This window comes from Rhopalosiphum maidis, chromosome 1, assembly GCF_003676215.2.
Source record: "Rhopalosiphum maidis isolate BTI-1 chromosome 1, ASM367621v3, whole genome shotgun sequence".
Classification (NCBI taxonomy): domain Eukaryota; kingdom Metazoa; phylum Arthropoda; class Insecta; order Hemiptera; family Aphididae; genus Rhopalosiphum; species Rhopalosiphum maidis.
Genome location: NC_040877.1, coordinates 28,861,620 through 28,880,297, shown reverse-complemented (window position 1 = coordinate 28,880,297; position 18,678 = coordinate 28,861,620). Strand labels below are relative to the sequence as shown.

The 18,678-nt window shown below is 26.9% G+C and overlaps 2 protein-coding genes across 3 annotated transcripts; one reads left to right on the top strand and one right to left on the bottom strand.

Annotated features, from left to right (window-relative positions):
* The first annotated feature begins 2,177 nt into the window (after positions 1-2,177).
* Positions 2,178-12,529, top strand: LOC113556444 (nuclear pore complex protein Nup98-Nup96). Of its 2 annotated transcripts, XM_026961402.1 has the most exons (23): positions 2,178-2,327; positions 2,494-2,703; positions 2,758-3,030; positions 3,629-3,849; positions 4,004-4,139; positions 4,771-4,947; positions 5,390-5,490; positions 5,560-5,842; positions 5,923-6,076; positions 6,141-6,261; positions 6,326-6,663; positions 6,724-6,899; positions 7,943-8,191; positions 8,287-8,696; positions 8,771-8,906; positions 8,983-9,126; positions 9,185-9,343; positions 10,442-10,494; positions 10,749-11,057; positions 11,138-11,540; positions 11,609-11,843; positions 11,915-12,318; positions 12,387-12,529. In XM_026961402.1, coding segments are annotated over exons 1-23 (4,701 nt in total). In that variant the 5' UTR covers positions 2,178-2,320; the 3' UTR covers positions 12,389-12,529. The 2 variants fall into 2 exon arrangements, with proteins under 2 accessions (XP_026817203.1, XP_026817197.1); XM_026961396.1 differs by lacking the exon at positions 2,178-2,327 and having other exon boundaries at positions 2,487-2,703.
* A 966-nt stretch (positions 12,530-13,495) lies between these two features.
* LOC113549232 (prefoldin subunit 3) lies at positions 13,496-15,916 on the bottom strand. The gene is made up of 5 exons (XM_026950436.1): positions 15,708-15,916; positions 15,522-15,646; positions 13,955-14,114; positions 13,771-13,883; positions 13,496-13,698 (listed from the first exon to the last, which is right to left on the bottom strand). The coding sequence occupies exons 1-5, from the start codon at positions 15,765-15,767 to the stop codon at positions 13,611-13,613; spliced, it is 546 nt and encodes a 181-aa protein (XP_026806237.1). The 5' UTR covers positions 15,768-15,916; the 3' UTR covers positions 13,496-13,610.
* Between the last annotated feature and the right edge of the window lie 2,762 nt (positions 15,917-18,678).

Below are 18,678 nucleotides of genomic sequence, written 5' to 3'. Positions count from 1 at the left end.
CTCGTCAAGTATTCCAATTACAATACTTAATAATTGGAATTATGTTTTGTTATTAATTAATTATATATATCTTTATGTCTATTTTAATTGAACATGTGATTTTAACGCGAAACGAGTTATCAATTCTTTTAAGTCATTTTATTTCGTGTAGTTTTTAGAATTTTGATATACTTTTGCTATTGTTTATGTCGTGTATAACTTAAACCTTAAGGTACGCAAACCCAATTCTTTTAAATACAAATATTATAAACTTATGTGCGCAATTGAGTTATGGTGCATTTCAGCATTTGTGTGCAAATGAGTCAAAAGGGTAAATGTACGTAAATGTGTTATAATATATTATATGTATCACCCAAAACGTTATACTATGTCTAAGTGTACCTACTATGTAGTTTGTGTAATACTAAATAAATAAACACTAATTGCTTAAAAATATTTTAAGCTATTATAGTGGATATTTATTTAGTTTGTTATTTAATCCTAAATTAACAGGTTTTTAACTAAAATAAAATATAAAATACCTAACTGTTATTTTATATTTGTAACTTTGTAAATTATGTTCTAGTTGTTAGTTAATAAAAAAAAGGTTTCATAAAGATAAGATAAAAAATATATACATTATAAAATATTGAAGATGTAGATATCAAAAGTAATTTTATAAAAATGTATGTAAGTAGAGAAATGTGTTTGCATGTGGACATGTGGTTTTCCTTTAAATTACCCATTTTGTGCTGATCAAAAACTTCCCCCCTCCCTTGTTTGAAAACTGAAATGACGCCACTGATAATGTGTCTATGTAAGAATAATGAATCATAAATACCTGCTTTTCAATTGAAATTCTTACCTCAGTTACGTGGTTACGTCGGTTTAAAAAAGCACTCAGTACCTATAATTAAATGGGATATACTGAATGTATGTTTAATGTTATGCAATTTTGTATTAAAACTAATAACAATCGAACGTTATTCGTGTATTTACTATTTAATACTTATCGATCTATTATTAGTATATTTATGTCTTTATAATTTTTTTACTGATCACTAAATTAGAATGAGTTATAATAGAAGAAAATAATAGAAAACTATGACACGTAGTCGTCACATTATTGACATAAACAAAATTAAAATATGTCTTCGGAGGTTATAAATAAAAAACAGGACTGTAAGTAAGTACTCAAATCTAGAATAAAAAAAACTCTTGTGAGTTGTGACTCAAACACATATATGGTACACTTTATAGTACCAACTTACTAGTGGTTCACAAAATTAAATTATTTTATTGTTGGCATTTGGCATTATTCGTTGTTCATTTGATTTTTTTTATATAGTACCTACCTACATGGTATATCCACTATAATATTATATGCAAATGTTAATAAGTATTAACATTACGTGGTTGTTGATAGACAATCGCAAAACATTATAATCCATGAATATTGAACACATTTTGAGTAAGTTGTCGGTATTCTTTAAGTCTTTATTCTGATGGTAAAAAGAGCGTTTTTCTTGGTTAAATCCTCACAACCCTTAGATAAATCACTAACAACTCTAAAAAGATAAAATAAATACAGTTCTCACAGAATATGAAATATAATGGCTTCATACTACTGACTATGTTATAATAATATAATAATTTATCTGTACTCTTCACACAACGACAAAACGTGGTTTCCGTGATAAAATAGCTTTAAGTTATAATTTCGAAACGAAATCTTAGCAACAATGTATAACTGACAATTGTACTATTGTTCTTAACTCGGTGAAATATGAAAAAACTTTTAATTTTAGTTTTCTGAGTATTGTGCCATGTAGTAAACCAAATTTATTCCGATTCAAGAGATATATTTAAATAGTTAAATAAACCATAAGTAATAAAGATTTATTATTTTATATAATCTTTATACATGAAATAAACATAATATCATAACTATTACCTACTAGCGACTCATTGCATTTGTAATTAGCATTGAATTATATAGTGTCACAATATTATATACTCGGTGCTATAAGTATTACAAATTGAGCGCTTTTTTTTTCAAAATGTATAAAATGGCTTGACGGTTATTGCTTGTTTTCAAGAATCATAGAATTTAGTTATGTTGGTACTCTTCTCATATCACACATTTTATCTATAGAATAAAGCATTACTTAATACTTGGTTGTCAATTTATTCTCATTGAGATTTCAGTTATTTTTCATTCGGAGTGTTTTGATGAAGTTTCACGTTATTTTACTGTTTTAGTAAAATTCTTTATTATTGATACCCCTGAGATATGACAATATAATTGCAATTTTAAATTTATGGTTTTTTAGGCTCTAAAATGTTTGGTAAGTGATTTGTTTATTAAGTTATTATTAGTTATTTTATTACATCATTGTTGTACATAAATTAGTAATTTGTTAAAAAAAACAATATTTCATTATACTGTGTACATGATAATATATATATATACATTAACGTAATCTAAATATTTGTTTATGCTAAATATGATAGGTTCTGGGTCAGGAGCATTTTCCGGTGGGGCCGGAAACACATCGGGATTTGGTCAGTCGGCATTTGGTAAGCCCACAGCACCTGCAGTGTTTGGCCAAACAAATACATCATTGTTTAATCAGACTACACAGCCTAATACAGGATTGTTTGGATCTACTGCTGCTGCGCCTGCATTTGGTCAAACGCCTACCGCTCAACCATCATTTGGAGGTTAATATTTAGTTAATTTATAAAAGATTGCATGAAATAAAAGTATTTTATTAGGTTTCAATACTGGTGGAGCGTCATTGTTTGGAACTCCTACAGCAACATCTGTGTCTACAGGAGGGTTATTTGGTCAACAAAATGCTTCAATGGGAGGAAATACTGGAGGTGGATTATTTGGTTCTAGTAATCCTAATACTTCATTTGGACAATCAAAACCAGTTGGAACAGGATTCTCTTTTGGAACACCAGTGGCACAGCAAACTGGTAATATATTCGGTACACCTCAAACAAGCACTGCAGGCACTGGAATGTTTGGCGCCTCTACTACTGGTAATCCATAAACATAATCATAAGAGTTGGATATTTATCATGGGGTTGCTACGTTTTATTTTACTTAATGTAGGACAAATATTTTAATAAAATTTGTATTGGGAAAATTTCACCACTAAGTTGAAAAAATAATTTTAAAATATATTTTGTCAGTCAATTAGTAATCAACTTGATTATCCAGGATATATGGCAATCCTAATTTATAACTGAAAACTAAAAAGTATACCTACGAAATATAAACCAATTAAAAATGTTTTTATTCATTCAAAACCTACTATAAATATTTCATAGATTATTTATTGAAACTACATGTTTATGTGAGTTATGACACCAACAATAATTTATATAGGTATTTGCTGCCTACGGGTGTATGTGGTAAATCTAATAAGAAAAGTAAAATATATTTAAAAATTTTCATAGAAACCTAAAATTTAATAAAAATGACCCACAATGTAAAAAAATACATATCTTTTTAAAAAATCAATAACGTAGCTATAATTAAGAATGCAAAATATTATATGAGTATGAATAATATTTATTATAAATTAAAAAAATAATGATAATAAATATATTATCCATTAATACAAATATTTTATAGGTACTTTTGGTGCTACATCTGGTTTTGGAGCAACATCTGCTGGTGGAACAACCATAAAATTTAATCCTGTGACTGGTACTGATACAATGGTCAGAAATGGTGTAAATCAAACAATTAATACTAGACATCAATCAATAACTGTTATGAAAGAATACGAAACAAAAATATTTGAGGAACTAAGATTTGAAGATTATTCTGCAAACCGCAAAGTTGGACAACAGGTAATAGTTATTTAGTAAACTAAAAACTAAAATTTTTTGTTTTGCTTATTTTTTCTATTCTTTTAAATTTGTTTTATAATTTATAACAAATATTTGAAACTACAGTTGTTAACATATTATAACCTAAATTTTATTTTTGTTATTTTATTCATAGGGTGCTGTTGGCGGAGGAATTTTTGGATCCCCTAAAACTTTATTTAGTTCTACAACAACTACAAGTACAGGTTTATTTGGAGCAAATGATAATAAACCACTTTTTGGTGCAACTTCAACAACACCTACATTAGGAGGTAAGTCTACTTTTTTTTAAATATTTTTATTTGTGGTTAAAAGTTTCAAATTTAAAATGAAAATATTTAGTAAATAATTAATTAACTTAATTAAAACATTGGTGTGTAGTAATTAAATTAATTAATTAATTAAATTAATTAATAAAAATGTAAAAATCAGTACAAAATTATTGATTGATTTTTAAAAAAATCCTTAATAAAGTACTCCTAACAGTGAAAAACTTCATTAGTTGTTTTTTATAATATGAAATACTTTAATATTTCAAAATGATTTTAACATTAACTCATCCAAATTGAGGCATACACATGTAAACTCAGCTTTTTCTGATTTGGTATCGGGGAAATCATTCACAATGTTTTTATTAATTTTATTTTGAATACAATAATATTATTTGTTGTTACAAAATAGAAATTATTTTATTGCATTTTTTGCTTTGATTAAGTATCAGAGTTTATTATACTTTTAGATTAGATTGTATCTGTACCTAAAAACTTGTGATTTGCATACTTTCATTTATTTAAAATTATTTACTGGCATTGTAAGTTTTAATTTAGGCATAATTTAAAGTCTTTATACTTCTATTGTACTTGAATATAAATACATAAATTAACAGTAGTGTAAAATAAATAGGATTTGGAAACACTGGTACTTCAAACGTTTTTGGTGCACAGAATAGCTTATTTGGAAAACCTCAACAAACAACACCAGCATTTGGTACTCAACCATCTACTCAAGCGTTCGGTATGAGTACAGCTCAACCAAATATTTTTGGATCAAATACAGCTCAAACAGCTAAACCATTTGGAGGTAATTTTAAAAAATATATTTATATATATATATATATTTAATTTGGTTCCTCTAATGAATTATTTATTTATTTATATGATAATAAAGTTATATTCAATAAAATATTAAAAATTTAAATTTATAATAAAATCACTATTTTCACTTACAAAAATTTTTTTTTTCATTTCTTATCCTAAATTAATGTTAAGTATATTAGTTGTTTAACTATTTGTTTGTTATTTGTGTCTATGTACACCAATAATTATGCTAACAATCATCCTCTTTCTAGGAAAATTTAGATTAGAATAGCGATCTATCATTCATATTGATAATTTAATGTTCTATTGTATATAGTATTTTTTTTATTGAATTCTGGATTATTTGCTAATATTTTGAAGCATAAATTATATAACATACTTATGTATTTTAAATACATTTTGATATATGTATATTTATATTTAAGTTGCTGCTCCTCAGACAAATATATTTGGAAGTACTGCTCCTTCAACTTTTGGTACTCAAACTACAGGATTTGGCCAAACTGGTTTCGGACAACCCAATCAGGTATTATTGCTTTATAAAATATTTGTTTATTCTTCTAAATTCTTTAAAAATTGTTAAACATTTTTCCAGAACAACTTATTTGGTCAAAATAAACCAGCATTTGGTCTTGGATCAACACAGACAACAACAGGTTTTGGTTTTGGAACTAACACATCTACTAGTGCAAATGGTCTTTTTGGAAGTAAACCTGCTAATACTGGATTTCAAATGACTACTCCAGCTTTTGGTACAAACAATGCTTTTGGAGCTACGTCAACAGCTCAACCAGCTACTGGTGGTTTATTTGGCTCTAATGCTTTTAATAAGGCACCAACTACATCATTATTTAACCAACCAACAAATCAACAAACAGGTTCATAAAATAATTTTTATCTTAATAATAACTATGGTAATAACTTATTTTGAAATTACATGATTTTATTTAAACTATAGGTGTATTTAATAATGCTGCAAAACCCGGAGGGCTGTTTGGCCAAGGAACACAAGGAACTGGACTTTTTGGATCATCTAACTCTAATAATTTTGGTTCAGGCGGGACATCATTTTTTGGTAGTAACCAATCTAGTGGAATCGGACTTTTTGGAAAGTAATTAAGTTTGATAAAAATTAAATTATTGCTCCTGAAACTAAATATAATATTTTAAATTTAGTTCCAATAATGTTCAGCTATCTACCAATCAAGTATCACAAAGTAATCAAATGCAATTACAATTAGATACATTAAAAGCAATGCCATATGGAGATTCACCTTTGTTCAAAAGATTTTATAAGGTGCTTAAAATAATATAAAATTTGCATTGTATATTTTTATTAAAATTAAATATGTTTTAATTAGGATGTATCAAAAGTAGACGACTCATCTCTTGTACGATCACAAAGTGTATCACTTGAGAAGTTTGGTAGCTATAAAGTTTCTCCGATACCAACACCAAAAAGAATACCTCAAATTCGTAGAAATTTCCCTCAATTTAATCGTAAGTCCTTATTTGACGGACTTGAAGAATCTCCGCCAACAATGAAATGCAGAGATAAAGTAGGGGACAATTCACTACTATTTAATGCTTCTTCTCCAAGATCGGGCTGTAAGAAATTAAATTTAAAAAAAGACTACAATGACTGTAGTAAATTAAACAATGGAAATAGTATGATTATGCATACAAAACCACTTGCTAAGTAATATATAAATAGATGTAGAAATGTATTACATTTATAAATAATAAATTTTTATTTTAGATTAGAATTATATTTTTCTAATAAACAAGTCTCGCCAGATGATAGTTCAAATACTGTTAATTTGTCTTTAATTGAAGAAAACAATACAATTTCTCAATTAAAAAACAATAAACAAATCAATTTGAATACTTCAAAAGGAACAGAAGTCTATGAAACTTCTCGAAATAATATTACTGGTAAGTAAATTATCAATTTTATACTTCATTAATATATAATTAATACAAATTTAAAAAAAAGGTAGGCAAGCTAGTATCATTCTGCTGTATATTAGGTATTGAGTAGGTCACTTCAATGGGTGTGTTAAATTTTAATTCAATGATAAATCATTGTATAAGAAAAACAATTCTGATTGAAGAATGTTAGAATAATATATTACAGTATATTTCATAATATGTTCTATAATATTCCTAATAAACAAATTTATTTTATTAGTTGGTTAGGTAAGGTTATATAAGATCAAATTTACTATTCAAATTCATTCTCAAAGTTTAAAATCATAAAATGTCATCAACTACTTTTCATATATTTTATAGTTATATATACACATAGACATACTAAAAATACACTTGTCATTGTAAAATCAATACAATAAAAATATATTTGTGAAGTATAGAAAAAAAATATTTTAATTTAATATTTATCCAATTACATATGTTGTGACCTAGGTATTGGCATTATAATCAAATTTTTGAGTAAGCAACCCTTAGTGTGAAATTCAGTATTGATAAGTAAAAAAAAATTCATAAACATTAGTTATTTGTTATAAATGTAATGGTAACTGGAAAAAAAAATAAAATAAAAAGAACAATATAAAATAAATACTTTTATTAATTCAAAAAATTAAAAACACAAATTTGTACGTGTTAAATAACCATAAACTAATAACTACTCACCATATTTCATAATAATACTGTAATATATTGTATATACTGTATACACTTAACAGATCATAAGTTAATGATGAGATTGATTTGATAACAAATACAGTGTTTATATATATGTGTGTTTTTTTATTAATAACTGTTATAGGTTAATACAAATTACAGTAAATATAAGCCTTATAATAAGCCAAAAATTAAATGTGTAAATTAAAAACTTGTAATATTAGGGGTTTTTTTCTTCAACTAAATGTAATGATTAATAAATTGTAAATTATTTAATACTAATATTTATAAATTAACATATATTATTTTACTTAATGTGATAAAACCTGGTTTAGATGCTGTTGTCATCGACAACCAAGAACCTTCAATTGATTCCAGTACTCCTGAAGCAGAAGATCATCCTACTGGGATAAAGTTAAGACGTGTTGGATATTACACTATTCCACCTATGAATGAATTGGCAGAATTAGTAGATGATGATGGATCATGTTTTGTGGATGGTTTCACAATTGGACGCTATGATTACGGAAATGTATATTTTCCTGATCGTCTTAATGTTGCAGGTCTAGACTTAGATACTATAGGTAAGACAGTGGTGTTTTTTTCCATTAAATATTTTAATTTATCTATTAAAATTATTGATTTAAAAAAATTAAATAAAATTGTATTATTATTTCAGTACATATAAGACATAGAGAAATTATAATTTACCAAGATGATGAACTTAAACCCCCTCTAGGAGAGGGATTAAATAGAAAGGCTACTGTTACTTTAGATAGAGTCTGGCCTAATGATAAAACAACAAAACAACCAATCACTAACCCTGATCGTATTGCAGCTACAAATTTTGTTGTTAAACTTCAAAGGGCATGTGCCAAATTAAGCACTCAATTTGTAGATTATCGTTCAGACACAGGATCTTGGGTGTTTAATGTTGAACATTTTTCAAAATATGCTCTTATAGATTCTGATGATGAAGATGAGGATATCGTACTGGATCGTAGTGTTGATTCTAAAACTCTTCCTAAACCAATTTTACAAAAACCTAAAACTATAAAATCAACAGAAAACATTAGCCCAAAACAAAATGTATGTATTAATAATCTTTTAAGTTTCTTATTAAGATGTTTTTATTTATATACTACTTGAACATGTTTAAATAGGTTATGAAACCATTACTAGATCTTTCTGCTGGTCTTGATAGAGCTCAATTACCACATCAGTATTTATTAAAACCAAACTTTCAGCTCTCTACTGTTAGTGAATTAACTAATGATTCACATATTATGCATTATTATGGTATGAATTGAATCTAAAATAACCTGTTTTTTAAATTTTTAGATGATTTTTAATTGCAAATATATATTTTTTCTAGACATGAACAAAGAAAATAGCATTAATGTAACTGCTCAGCTATCACAACATATGAATTTACAGGCATCAAAAATACAATGCATGAAAGCTTCATTTGATGATATTTTTTATAATGAGTTGATGGAACAAGATGATGACACTTATGGTAAAATTGTTTAGATTTAATTACAAAATACACAATTTATTAATAAATATGTATTTAGGACAAAAAGATAAATTTGAAGACAAGTTAGAAAAAATCTTGGAAACAATTCCTGAATGTTTAATTAGCCCTAAAACTCAAGATAATATTTCCAAGTCAAAATCTATAATAACTCCAGTAGATAATCAAGTATCTCCAAAGTTTCTCATCACAAAACAAAGTAATTAATTTAAATGATTTATATGGGTTTTAATTAACCCTCAGGCACCTGTACAACGGCACTCCGTGCTATACATTCACTAAAATTGATATTGCTTCAAAGTACATGGTAATATCATCAGATAGCAAACAGATATCATATCTACAAATATCAGGCTATTTTATTATTGATACGCCAAATTTATTGCTTGTTTACTCGGTTGAGTGCTTATTTGAAATAATTCAAATTTAATATTCAACATTCCAAAAGATCTTTTACATGGCGATTCACTAGATATTTTTATTTTTATTGGTCATAAGTTTGTGAGTGATTAACAAAATAATTTAAGTCAAATTCCGTGGTGTCGGTATGAAGTGCCGTCTACGGGTGCCGGTTAAAATAATTACTTTTTTGACTATTATTGACATAATATAATTGAAAAGTGCAATTTTTAATTACTTAAAGTTTTAATTTCTTTTGTTATAAATTTGAAGTAGACGTTTATATTTTCTTTGATGTGTTTTGAAAATAGTCCAAATTACATGTATATATATTTTTTTATCATATTTAATTATTGTATGCATGACACTTTTTGTGAGTGCCGAGGAATTCAAGCATGTATTATATAATATATAATATGATTTCTAAGGGTAATAGAATTTTCAAATTGCATAAGAATTTAAAACTAATCTTATAATTGATTTTGGTTTTATAATATTTAATGTTCTATCATTATTGTTGGTTGTTTGCTCTCGAAAAAAAATATTATTAATAACTTAAAATTTAAATAAAATTATGTATTAAATATATAATTATTAATCACTACACTATAATCCGTGTCTCAAAAACTGGCAGACGACTACTGGTGTACCTTGAACATTTTACTGTGACTACCTCGTTGTTGCGATCTAGAACAGTAGTATGCATCTATACTACTTATTCTATTATTCAATTTATATTGTATTTTTAAAGCTGATTGACCAATTAATAAAAATAAATTATTATTTACTATATTTTTAACATTAATTTAGCTTAATCTAATAATTTTTTATGTATATAAATTGCACACATTTATAAATAAATTTATTAACTATTATGTTGAATGTTGATGATTTGTAGAAAATAAAGTTGTTCAAGTTGTCGAATCATTAAAACCAGTTTTAACCGCCCCAGTAAGTACATATATTTCTATTCTTCCTATACTATTTTAATATGATTAATTACTTTTTAATGATCTTAATCCATTGTTAATTTATATTTTTAATCAAAGCCTCTTATAAATTAATTTAATTTATCCAATCACTCAAACAATTATATTTTTAGTTTTCTGGGTTACACTATTTAATTTCTGTTTCTTGATTAATTAATTAATTACTAGTTTTCTAAGTGTCCTTGTACTTAATTTATTATATTTATTTTTTTTTAGCTTCAAGCTCAACGGTTTAATTTAATATATGATTCTAATGTCCGACTACCATTTGAAGTAGAGTTTAATAATACATGCGAGTCTAGTAAACTGTCATTATTAAATACTTTATCAATGAAAGTTCCTTGGTCAGGCAATTTAACATTTATTACTCTTAATACCAAATCTAAGGGAAGTTTTTTACCAACAAAAGGACTGGATATTGGTTATTTATCAACAGAGTTGTCTGGACGTGGAAAAAATGATTATTCTTCTACAATTTTACAGAAGTTACAAATTATAACCCCTGTTAAAACTGAGACATTCATTGTAAGTTGAGTCATAACATATATTTGCATTACTTAAATAAATTTACAATATGAAATGATAATTTAAATAACATATTTTAGGAATTATTGACTGAACATTTAGAAATTTGTATGATGAATAGTAACTGTGATGCTAAAAACAACAACATTCCATACTTTTATCCAACATTTGGAGTTGATGCATTACATTCTCATTGTTATTTGTTGTCTCACTTCTCTGAACTACCTGAAGAAGAACACTATTCTCATGTATGGGAGTTGATTAAAGCATTGTGGGGAGATCCAGAAAATCTGTATACTAAAGACTATCCTCAAGAACACGTATACAATATGGCTAGACGTCAGGCAGTGTCTGATTGGCTAGAAAATGTATTAGAAAAAACAGTAGATTCTAATAATGCTGACGAGAATGTCTCTCAAAAAATATTAAATCTAGTTTCAGTACATAAAATTATGGAAGCTTGTGATTTAGCAATTTCTAATAGTATGTAGCATTGTTATTGTTAAATTTTAAATACTAAGTTTATTTCATTATGATTGTATTTGTTTTAGATGAATTCAATTTAGCAATGTTATTAGCACAATTAGGAAGTGAAAATTCTGTCAGATGTTGCATTCAACGACAACTTTGGCAATGGTTCAATAGCAAAGCTGATCTGTTCATAGATATTGATCATCTTAAGTTGTACACTATGATTTCAGGTCAACCTTTATTCGATTCCAATCAAGGAATAGTTAATGTTTGTGAAAATTTAAACTGGATAAGAGCTTTTGCTATACACATGTGGTATGTATGATTGGTAGTTTTTATGAACTCAGAATAAGTATTCTAAAATGCAATATATAATTAATTTGTAGGTACATCCAACCTCCATCTAGTACTATTAGAGATGTACTAGATGCATATCAAAGTTCATTTGAAAGTGACGACTCTTATGCTTTCAAACCATATAAAACATATGATGGCATTATTGATATTGATGATAAATTTGCTACTTATGATATTTGTTATCATTTAATGAAACTTTACACCGATTCAGCATACCAAATGGACAAAATTATAAATCCATTTACTCATACACGGGATCCAATGGATTATAATTTTTGTTGGCTTTTGTACAACACATTACAATCTCTTGGCTATACACAAATGTCTGAATCATATGCTAATCAATTACATATAAATTTTGCTTCGCAGTTGGTATCACATGGACAATGGCAATGGGCCGTATTTGTTCTTATGCATATAAAGACGAACACTTGTAATAATTCCTAGTTTTATGATTACATTTTTAATAAATTTAATAATAATATGTTGTGTTTATTCCAGGAGAGAAAGTTTAGTTGAAGAGGTTATTGGAAGAAATGTTGAACTACCCGTTAGTAATATCAATGAAATCATTCTGTCTGATAAAGAAACCTTTGTAATAGAAAAGTTAAATGTTAAAGAAGTAATAATATATAATGCAAAGGCTATTTTGGCTGTGACACAAAAAAAGTATGTTATTGACCAGTGTAAAAGAGTTTAAGTCAAAATTGAATAATGATTTCAGTTTTTGTGTAATTTACATTTATTTTATTGGTTTTAGATATTTGGAAGCTACTATTTGTTACTTAAAAGCTGAACAGTGGCAAGAAGCTCACAATATACTTACTAATCACTTATTCGCGAACTATTTGCTTCAAAAAAGTATAATAATTTTAAAAATAATATTATGTTTATAATTTTTAATTTTTTCTTTATTTTTTTGAAGATGGACAAAAAACCTTAAAACATTTGCTTAGTTGGTTAATAGATGGTTCAAAAGTAGATGGATCAATACCAACAAACTTACAAGATAGTTCAACTATTTTAGAATATTTAAATTTAAATAAAACATTAAATAAAATGTCTATTGAAAAATCTATACCACTCATTGCTATATTATGTGATCGGGTATCATGTTTGCCTGAGACCACAGTTAAAGAAAGGTAAAATAACTATAAACAACATAATATCAAGCTGACAGTCTTAAAACTTATCATTAAATATTGCATTTGTATATTTTAGAATGATAAAAACTGAACTATCTAGTTGTATAGCTCGGAAAATCGGACAACTAGTATCAAAAGTTGAGCCATCAAATTATAAGATTTTTAGTCCCTTAGTTCTACCTATGAATAAGTTAAAAATAACAGAAGATTATGCAACAGAAGAATTACTTCTTAGCTTATTAGATTATATTTAAATTTTATTTTAAGTATTTTTATCATTATTTTTTTTAATGTCCAATTATAATATTTCAGTTCAATAAATTACAATTTTTTTGTATATACTTAATCATGTTAAAGGTTTTCTTTATTATTATTTTGAAGGTATAAAATAAAGCTGTTTTGTATGTTATTTTATTAGTTATAATTAAATATAAATATGACAGAACTATAAACATAATAAACTTGCTAATAATTTTAAAGATGTTAATAAACTGATTAATTTTGAAAAGTAATTTGTTTTTTAGTCATTTTATAAAAAAGAAGCATTTATATTAGTGTTTCATATTAATAATTTAAATGTTTATTGTTTAGCTTTGGCTGCTTGTCGTCGTTTTACATCCCAGTTGTAAACCCTGGCCATATTAACTTCAGTTGTAGTGAATTGATCCCTGAAAATAATTACAAATGAGTAATACAAGAAAAATAAACATCATTTATTAAATTATTGAATTTAATTATACCTAAGAAAATCAAGATCATCATCGACTTGTCCCATATTATCAGTGGCCAATTGTATATTTCTTGAAATAAGTTCAGTGGCATCATCTAGATTATACTCCAACATGACATTAGCCTGTAATAAATACCAATGTATTTAATTTATTGATTAATGTAAAAATTAAATCATAAAAAAATCATAATTACACCAAGCCAAAGATACACATTATCAGTTGCTTGTATATGAGCTTTAGCATAAACATCATCAGATAATAAAAAGTCTGTCTTCAATTGTTGTCCTTTGTGAGCTTTCATTGTTTTAATCATCTCGAGAGTATTTTCTAAATCTGGTAATTGGGATTGCAACCTGTATTCATACATTAAAGGTGTGATAATTAAACATAATTCTTAGTATAAATAACAATGTTTTTATGTTAACTATTAAACCAACCAGAATACAATATACATATTTACCATATGATTATTCAAAACAAAAATTGTGGCGTCTAAGTTAATATTAGAGTTTGAACACCAATTACTAAATTTAAAGAACAGAAAATTGTCGAAGTAATAACATATACTAACCATAAAATATTGTTTAAAAATTTAAATAATATCCACTTTTTCACTTTTTAATAATAGGTGTTAAACTTTAACATTAGCCTAGATGCTAAAACTTTGATTTTGCATAATGATAATTTAACCATAGGAATTTAAAGATTTACTATAGTTACAAATTGATCATTTAATCTATTAGATAATTACAATTTGTAGACATTATAATTATAAATAAAACTTAACTACCTATATTATAAAAAATAAAATAATATAATTATTAGTGTTTCACACAATCTAATACATGATTGATGAAATATTGTAATGGCTTACACAAATAGAAGTAGTGTAAATAAATATAGATTTACAGGGTCTAATGGTTAATATGGCACTGAAAATAAATATTACAAGAATTATTTGAATATCATAGTATAGCTGTTCAAAATTGAAGAAAAACTCTCGTACATCAAAATTACTATTTCACAAAAATCAATTAACTATCTAATGTTCAGAGCCGTGCCGTTAAGATTTGGCGCCCAGGGCAAAATTAAAAATATTCGCCCCCTATTTTATTTATCATTATGTATTTCAATTTTTTTGGCGCCCCCTAGCTCCCCCCTCCCCCACAGCACAGCTCTGCTAATGTTAGTCTCTACTGCAGATATTTAAGATGGATGATAAATGTTAAAGTAGTGAAGAAACCCCAGGAATAAATTTTAGTTTATAAAAATAAATAATACTTAGGCAATATTGACAATTTTCAGAATATCAAGTAGTTAAATTTTATTTTTAATGTGAAATAATATCACAAAAATAAATTAAAAATATATAAAGGATGATTCTTTTATCAAACAACACTCATTATTTCAAAAGTATTAATGTTTTTGAAAATATTTTTTTACATAATTTCAAGTTGTTAAAAAACGTTTTTATTAAAAATTTATATTTTTAAATATTTTTTATCCTTATACATTTTTAAGTTTTTTACTTTTTTTAATGACAACAGTGTTTTGATTTCATATTCCAAAGTAGAATAATTTTTTGAGTATTTTGATACATAAAATTCGAATTTAGGGTGAGTGGTTTATGAGTTATACTTATTTAAAGTTTAGATAAACGGAGTAGTGGATAAACATTTTGGGGGGTAACCTAGTACCACTACACGTAAAGAATCACTCTGTATATATATTAATATATTTATATATATTTTGTACTTTACCTTTTTCTCTTTGTGATTAAATTGTATTCAAAAAATTTATATTTGCTATGTTGCTCGTCCAATCTTTTAAGTACATCTTCAACGCTACTATTTTCTGATTTTTCCATAAACTTGTCTACATCGTCCTGTATAAAAAAATGTTGTTAATATTTAGATTTAACAGTTGCAAATGTAGTGTTCACAAACCACAAACACTGCTGATGGTATTCGAGGATTATTTTCTTGTTTGCTACCTTCTTTTTCCATATTTATAAAAGTAAAAAATATCTAAGTAAATACTAAATATGTTCAAATTGTATGTAAGATATTTCACAATTCTAAGTTCATCAGTCTCATGTAATTGCCAATTCGAATCTTGGGTTGAAATCCTGAAATATCGAAAACTAATATCAAAATCAAATTATCAAAATTTTCTAACCTTAAACTTAATAAATTATTGCATGGAAGATTAAAGAATATTCTATCTCGTGTTATCTTTTTAAAATTAATTCTTTGATAAGAAATCTTAAGAAAATAGGTACATAAATTTAATCATTATTCATTAATTTCATATTCTTATTTTTTTTTTACTTTTTTATTTTTTTACACTTAGGTAGTAACTTAATTGCTTTTCTAGTTCAACATTTACGGTTAAGCCAACTAGAAGCTAGATTCTAGCAAATTTGGACGTATTATATAATTATAATGTATATTATATACAATATAGCATAAGTGTATGACCATAATTCATAAACTATATTAAATAGTATATATTTAATATTTTAATAACAATCACATATACATACATAACAATTTTATTATTTAATAATCTGAGTTATAAATTTCAAACAAGAGGTAATATTATCGTACTATTTAAACTTCTACTCGGTGGCCACTGTTTAAATTCCTCACTCTTTTATAAGAATGTTAAACAGAGGATAATAAAAATAAATATATATTTATGCTTTATACATTGAAAAAAATGAGCTACCTTCCTGATATAAATCGAATTTCGGTTTCAATTTTTCAACACCGGAATTAGGACATTTTGGTTTCGGTTTCAATTTTTATACCGGTTTCTAAATTTTTCGGTTTTGGTCTCGGATTTAATATCTCCGTAAGTTTTCGTTCAAATTTCGATTACCTTTTATAATTTAAGCAATTTAATATAATATACAGTACTACATTTAAAAAAATTATAACAAAAAAAATAAATTATATTGACTTATTTTAAATTTTTCATGTCATGCTATAAATTTTTCATGTCATGCTATAAATTTTTTTAAAATTTATACTAATTTTTATATCATCCAGTCTTCCCATAAAGACAGTTGATTTTCACTTGATCTTCTTTTTGCTGGCATACGATATCTTGGTTGAACACAGTCTACAAATTTTCCATTAGACTTATACATGAAACATATTTCCTCCGCGGGTAGTCAACGATTCAAGACAAAAATTGGTCACCAAAAAATAAAATAAAAATACATATTAAAAATAAATCAAATTTATAGAAAACACAATTTTATTATTTAATTATCTGAGTCGGTGTTCATTTAAATTTGATTTTTAAACAATTTTAAAATGTATTCTCATTATTTTTGCAGTAATAAATTTTAAACAATAAGATACAAGAATGCAAATGGTCTTTTGCGATCGTACAACGTCGGTGTCAGAGACGTCTCACCAAGATATTGTAAAAGTAAAAAAATAAATCAAATATCGTGTGATATGGGATTACGGAAACTCACAACCAACGGTCAGCATGTCTTTGAGTGCTGCAGTGACGATGTTTATAATTGCGGTGGCACGACGATACTGAACGATATCCATATACAAGGCCGGATTTAGGGAAGGGCAAACGGGGCGATAGCCCCGGGCCCTCCACAATGGTGACTTAGGAAAAAAAATTCGTTTGTTAACACTTAAATTTAATTTCTTGTTTCCGATTATAATTATATATATGTTTGTTAAATACTAATAAAAGAAAAAGAGTCTACTTTGAAAAAAAATTGTTCATTTTATTTGGAAAATAATTTGGGGTCAAGGGGCCCCTACTCCTTTGATGCCCCGAGGCCTCCATGCACTCCTCCTATAAATCCAGCCCTGTCTATACATATTATATATATCCTGACTGTGGCTGTGGTGGCCATATATATTTATTATATATCAAAATATTGTAGTGACATAATTCCATCACTGACATCGTGTCACGGACTAAACAGGGCACATTAACATTTGCATCGGCATCGACATGCGTTTGGAATGTCGCATGTATATATATTATACATATCAATCTGGCGCTTGTCTCACCGGCCGGTAATTTGATTAGGATTGTCGTTGACCACCGCAACGCTGACCCGTGAACAATTTCCGCCGCCGTCATATAGCGTGCCACTGTCACCGTAATAATTGGTACTGCAGTCGGGCGGCGTCCGTTAACCGCGCTTTTACAGCTAACCGTCATACCGCCGAAGTCTGTAGGTGGCCGAATAAAGTGCCTAGTAGATTTATACCGACATAAGTAGCTTACTTATTGCAGTGGCGTCATTCGAACCGCGCAGGGTATACATTTGCGTATTTAAAGTCCAATATTTTAGTAATTTGGCCCATCACTTTATAATTAGATTGGCCTGAAAAATTGATAGTAGCTTCACTTAAAGTGACCTGCTTTATATGCCATACGTATTAGAAAAGAATTGAAATGACGCCACTGACTTATTGCAGCATTTTCTCCGTGTGTCGCAGTCGTCCTGTTCGACGATAACACACGAGGTCTACTTACGAACGACCGGTACATATGTGATGGCAATGCAAATTATACATACCAAGACGAATGGTGAATTGTTAGGGCGGCTACTCATTTTACGCACCAAAACGATGTATTATTTTAAGTGTACCAATATACACTTATCGCTCAATTAACATTATCTAATTTTTAGTTATGTATATTATTTTTTCAATACTTATAAAACTTTTAAACGATTATAATCTTTTAACAAATAAAAAACATAGTACTTATAAGTCCTTACATTATTTTTCAAAAGACTTTTAACTAAAAATATCTATTCGGTTATATATTATTATGTTCTCAACTAACGATATACTACACCGAGTGTCAAGTTAAATCAACTGCAGATAGTAATATACCTAGTATGTTAAAACACTTCGATTAGAC

Bases quoted from the DNA above. Each gene is read 5' to 3' on its own strand.
- LOC113556444 (XM_026961402.1), top strand. The intron at 2,704-2,757 runs GTTAATATTTAG...GTATTTTATTAG, and splicing joins CGCTCAACCATCATTTGGAG to GTTTCAATACTGGTGGAGCG. The intron at 9,344-10,441 runs GTAATTAATTTA...GATGATTTGTAG, and splicing joins GTTTCTCATCACAAAACAAA to AAAATAAAGTTGTTCAAGTT.
- LOC113549232 (XM_026950436.1), bottom strand. From the start codon at position 15,767: ATGGAAAAAGAAGGTAGCAAACAAGAAAATAATCCTCGAATACCATCA. The intron at 15,647-15,707 runs GTTTGTGAACAC...TTTTTTATACAG, and splicing joins TACCATCAGCAGTGTTTGTG to GACGATGTAGACAAGTTTAT. The intron at 13,884-13,954 runs GTAATTATGATT...TATTTATTACAG, and splicing joins ATGTGTATCTTTGGCTTGGT to GCTAATGTCATGTTGGAGTA.